The sequence below is a fragment of the Carassius gibelio genome, chromosome A21, assembly GCF_023724105.1.
Source record: "Carassius gibelio isolate Cgi1373 ecotype wild population from Czech Republic chromosome A21, carGib1.2-hapl.c, whole genome shotgun sequence".
Classification (NCBI taxonomy): domain Eukaryota; kingdom Metazoa; phylum Chordata; class Actinopteri; order Cypriniformes; family Cyprinidae; genus Carassius; species Carassius gibelio.
The window spans coordinates 725,675-730,674 of record NC_068391.1 but is presented as its reverse complement, the minus strand read 5'-3'; the positions used below and the strand labels follow the sequence as shown (position 1 = coordinate 730,674).

The following is a 5,000-nucleotide window of genomic DNA, read 5'->3' as shown; positions in this document are numbered from 1 at the left end:
CTGCTGCTGTGTGTGTGCGGTGTGTGTGTGCGCGTGAGCGCGGAGCGCGCGGGAGATTTCGGAGTGAAACTGTGCGGCCGTGAGTTCATCAGAGCCGTGATCTTCACCTGCGGAGGCTCCCGGTGGAGGAGGAGCGCGCACGAGCCCGGTACTGCTCACCTTCATCATCCTCATCCTCATCATCCTCATCCTCAGCTACAGGGTTAGTTAAAGAACACCGAGATCCTTGTAATTAAATAGATGATAACTGTAAATATATATATTCTGTTAAACTTACACCCAATGCAACATTATTTGCTCAGTTTAATGATATACTACAACTTAGAACTTGAAATGAATTTATTAGCAACTATAGACATATTTTTAAAAAGGAAAAAAGAATTCACACAAAACAGGATTAGGAAAACTTTACAAGTAAAACTGAAGAAAAAAAAACTATTTTAAAGTGTTAAAACTATAAGTAACTTCAATAACAGCATCCTACACAACCACCACAGTGTTCTTACTCATCATCATCATCATCATCATCATCAATAATGTGTTTATTTAGGAGTAAATTCGGTTGGTTTAAGTCCTGGCTTATTTAAATATCTCAGTCTGCATTTGTTACAAGAAAATTTCAGTTTAGCAACAGAAAGTATTCATTTGTTCGTCATTCTGTATTTCAGGTGTAGTTTTAGGTGAAAGCTCAATAATATGAATTCTAATAATAAATCAATGTGATATTAATGATACCATTGATACTAATGTGTCTAATAATGATACATATATGAATAAATACTGTCAGGAATCCAGCACTGATGGAGTCAGACAGTAACGGAGAGATTCTTCAGCTGGAGTCAGTTATTGATGATTGATCGTAAACACTATCCGCGTGATCTGAAGCTCGTGCTCGTGCTCGTGCCCGTGTCTGTCGCAGGTCTGCTGCTGCTGGACGCGTTTCAGGACGCTGTGGACACAGAGCGCGCGCTCAGCCCGGATACAGAGACGTCTCTCGCGGAGCTGCTTCCGGTGATGATGAGCGACGGACCGGAGACGCTCGAGCGGACGCGTCCCGACCGGCGGAAGCGGAACTTCTCCATGGGACTGGCGGGAATGTGCTGTAATCAGGGCTGCACCAAGAACGACATCGGCCTCCTGTGCTGATGATGATGATAATGATGAAGGACTGAACTGTTTGATCGTCCCAGTGATTCATTTCTGTTTATTTATTTCACATCTGTTCATATGACCACATGAATAAACAACTTCTTGATTGCAACTTTCATATTTACTGACTAATAATCTGTTCATGAGAGTCACTTAACGAATAAAGGCAAGTGTTGTGAGTGAATCAGAGTGAAAACATTAAGCTTTTCCAGAAAAGGTTCTTTATAGTGGAGAAGTGCTCTTTAAACTGTTTAAATGTTGTTTAAGAATCGATCACTGAAAGGTTCTTCCACGGCACCCGTTTACACCGAGTGTTCATCAGAACTGAATCAGACCTGATTTATAATAAAGTGTTAAAATGTGCTCAAAGCTTCAAGACATAAAATATAACAAAAGAGCAGCACAATGCACTCAAACGAGTCCAGAGATGAAAGGAATCGGTCTCTAAACAGATCAACACTTTCTGCCGTTAGAACAATAATACATTCAGATTCAGAGACGCTTTTAAAGTGTTCCTGATTCTGTTCAGTCGAAGAGAAGCTTCGGGAAAGTGCTTCAGTCGTTCGGATCAGATCCGGTGTGTTCCCGGAGCACCGACAGAAGTGTCACGCGCTGAAGATTAAGTTGACACAACTTGAAATTAAGTTTTGTTTTTTAAACATACTTTTTAATTTCCACTTTGTAAAGGTTATTTTATTTTTATATGTTTATGTGTGGTTTCTGTCTTTGATGGAATCATTATATTTCAAAAGCAGATGCGCGTGAGTGACGTCACACGCTGAAATTAGAATATTCAAATGAGCAATCAGTCTGATGCGCGCGCTCTGATGAAGCTCCTGAAGCTCTTGATGTTCCTGCTGCTGAATGTAGAGGATGATCAGATTACTGCAGTTACTCCCAGTCTCAGAAGGTAAGACGCAGGGTTCTGTGCTGCTGCCGCTGAGCAGGGAATGATTTACACGCTTTTAGCCGCGGGAGCGCGCTGAGTGCGGGACCTGATTTACCGCTAAATTTAAACCTGCTTATTAGTCACAGTTGTTCAATGTTGTCAATTAAAAATATTCATTTTATAGTACAGAGGTTTAAATACTAGCAAAATATACACATACGCTTATTAAAACGGAAATAGCGTTTTATTCACATCTAGCACACATGCTTGTAAGGCACCAATTTGCAGTAGACGTCACAGTGACGTCACTTGCAGCTGCGTGCACTGTGATTTGATAATATATAATACTTACATATACATTTAAAGTATGAAATACAATTTAAACCTTAACAATTCTGACTTTTTCATTGTAAATTCAAGTTTATTTCCTAGTTCGAACTTTATAACTTAATTCAACTCAACAATTGCGAGTTTGTCAATGCTGAGGAAAACAAGCTGGAAGTGTGGGATATAAACTCATGAGCTGAGGGAATGACGAGATGATTTTTCTTACCAAAATTTTAAAATATAAACTTTTTTATTATTATTATTCCATGGTTGAATAGCCTGCTACAGTAAAAATGCACTGTAGAACATTCTGTTAAAAAACACGCCACCGATCAGATGGGATGTTTTATTATTTAAGTGATCAGGCGTTTTCACACACACAAACAAACTGAAAAATCTACCCGTATTTTTCAGACTATAAGTCGCATTTATTTAGAACCAAAAACCAAGAGAAAACATTACCGTCTCCAGCCGCGAGAGGGCGCTGTATGTCTTCAGTGTAGACTACAGAACTGAGCAGCACAGAGCGCCCTCTCACGGCTGGAGACGGTAATGTTTTCTATTGGTTAATTTCTCTTGGCTCATGTCAAATTAATTTTGACAAATAAGTCACACCTGACTATAAGTCGCAGGACCAGCCAATCTATGAAAAAAAGTGCTACTTATAGTCCGGAAGATACGGTAAATGAAACGCTATTATTTGAAAAATTGGTTTTACTTGGTCTTTGAAAAAAGTAGATATTGCTTTTGTATCTTTGGAACATCTTTAAAACTCTCAAACGTGTACTGCACCTCACAAAAACAGTACAAATACCTGCAATAATAATAAAAACAATCATTTAGTGCATTCACACATATTCAGTAAAAGCTGAATGAAGTTTACAGGCCGGACAGATTCAGTGTTTGAGATGAAGATCTTCTTCTCTGTTGTGCTGGAATCCCATGCATCTGAAATCTCTTTATATAAAATGAAACCAGAACAAACAAACCCAACTACAGAAATGTCCATGAACGAAGATTATCAGGATCTGCTGCTGATGAAGATGATTTTCACATGATTTGCATATTTTGGTGATAAACCCGACCCTCAGTGTGTCACTCTTCAGGATCTGCTCTGAACATCTCTGATGAGACGCATGAACTGAAGCATAATCACTGCTGAACACTGGTTCATCTGAGACAAACATCTGCCTCCTCAACGTCTTCATGAAATAACAACAGAAACACACATGAACTGATCCGAAAATGATCTCGTTTTCTTATATTGAGCAGAAAAAGCGGAAAATACAAATTGCAGATCTTATTTTTATCTTTGCCATATCTTTAGTTCTATGACAGTATTAAAAAAACAAAGCTTTAATAATGTGATTTGTGTCTTTATAACGTCACGCTTTTGTATGTCTTGCACAATATTTTGGAAGGGCATCATCAGATTTCTGCTTCTTTGGCTCTTAAAACCCCTGATAAAGTGAAAGAACAAGCATCCCATAATTCCAGTTAAATCAAGGCTTGAGACTCCTGGACACGGACACAGTCCAGCTGTGGGTCACACGCTCTTGCTGTCCTGGATGACATCGACTCTCTGAGCCAGATCCTTGAAGGAGGGTCGATGACCCGGTTCTTCCGCCCAGCACTCCTTCATCAGCGCATGAACCTGTGAGACACACACACACACACACGGTCAGCTCTCGGTGTGCTCGGCCGCAGACACACACTCACGGTCGGAGGCTTCACCTCGAGAGGACAGCCCTCGGGAGCCGGCAGACGATAGCCTCGCTTCAGGAGATCGATCAGGTGATACACGATCATCTGACCCTGTTTGTCCTCGCCCATCTGCTCCATAAACACCTGACACACAAACACCACGCATTAGTCTCATCAGCATCATCAGACGTGTCACTGCTCTTATATCGTATATGGTAATGTGATTCCAGCTGAATGAGATGAATATGAGCGTCACAGAGGAGACGGCGGGTCACTCACGGCTGGAGGACTGCAGCTTTTGTCGCTGTATGTGAAGAGTTCATAGAGAACGACTCCGAAGCTCCAGACGTCTGACGCCACGCTGAACTTACTCTCAGTCAGAGACTCCGGCGCGTACCTTCATCAACACACACACACACACACACACACACACCATCATCTGACCAAGCGTCAGGGCTCCGGACTCACATCTGAGAGCGCTGGGGGTGTTAAAACTAACCCTAATGTAATCTTGAAATTATGAATAATATATCACGTGAATAATATACAACATGCACACGTGACAGTAAAGCGTGGTTTCGTTAGATGTTAGCGGTGGTTATAATTCGGGCGAGTCTGGAGCCCTGTGAGTGAATCTGGGAACAACCGGCTCACATTTCACCCAAAACCATTGTGAAAAGGCTTCATTGTCATTACTCAGAATAGTATTGCTTGTTGGTCTCCTGATTTTGGGGTGAAATACAGCACAGATCTGGATCTCCTGTGGATCTCCTCACCAGAAGATGGGGCTCTCGCCCGGCTCTCGGACCGTGTAATACTCCTTATCCTGAGGAAGAACTTTAGTCAGGCCGAAGTCTCCGATCTTCACTCGAAACTCACTCTCCACCAGAATGTTCCTGGTGGCCAGATCTCGATGGACGTAACGCCTGGA

At 41.6% G+C, this 5,000-nt stretch overlaps 2 protein-coding genes across 3 annotated transcripts in view; one reads left to right on the top strand and one right to left on the bottom strand.

The window, feature by feature from the left end:
* The window catches only part of rln1 (relaxin 1), a 1,400-nt gene extending 139 nt beyond the window's left edge, over nucleotides 1–1,261 (top strand). The window contains exons 1-2 of one of the 2 annotated variants that reach the window (XM_052537690.1): nucleotides 1–148; nucleotides 920–1,261. The exon at nucleotides 1–148 is cut by the window's left edge and continues 139 nt beyond it. In XM_052537690.1, the coding sequence (XP_052393650.1) occupies nucleotides 1–148; nucleotides 920–1,146 (375 nt within the window). In that variant the 3' untranslated portion in view covers nucleotides 1,147–1,261. Of the gene's footprint in view, nucleotides 203–919 lie in introns of both variants that reach the window. The other variant, XM_052537689.1, reaches the window with a different exon arrangement.
* A 1,335-nt stretch (nucleotides 1,262–2,596) lies between these two features.
* jak2a (Janus kinase 2a) overlaps nucleotides 2,597–5,000 on the bottom strand; it is a 17,633-nt gene continuing 15,229 nt past the window's right edge. Inside the window, exons 21-24 of the mRNA XM_052537682.1 lie at nucleotides 4,846–5,000; nucleotides 4,349–4,466; nucleotides 4,100–4,213; nucleotides 2,597–4,019 (exon numbers count right to left, since the gene is read on the bottom strand). The exon at nucleotides 4,846–5,000 is cut by the window's right edge and continues 18 nt beyond it. Coding sequence (XP_052393642.1) covers nucleotides 3,912–4,019; nucleotides 4,100–4,213; nucleotides 4,349–4,466; nucleotides 4,846–5,000 — 495 coding nt within the window. The 3' untranslated portion in view covers nucleotides 2,597–3,911. The remainder of the gene's footprint in view (nucleotides 4,020–4,099; nucleotides 4,214–4,348; nucleotides 4,467–4,845) is intronic.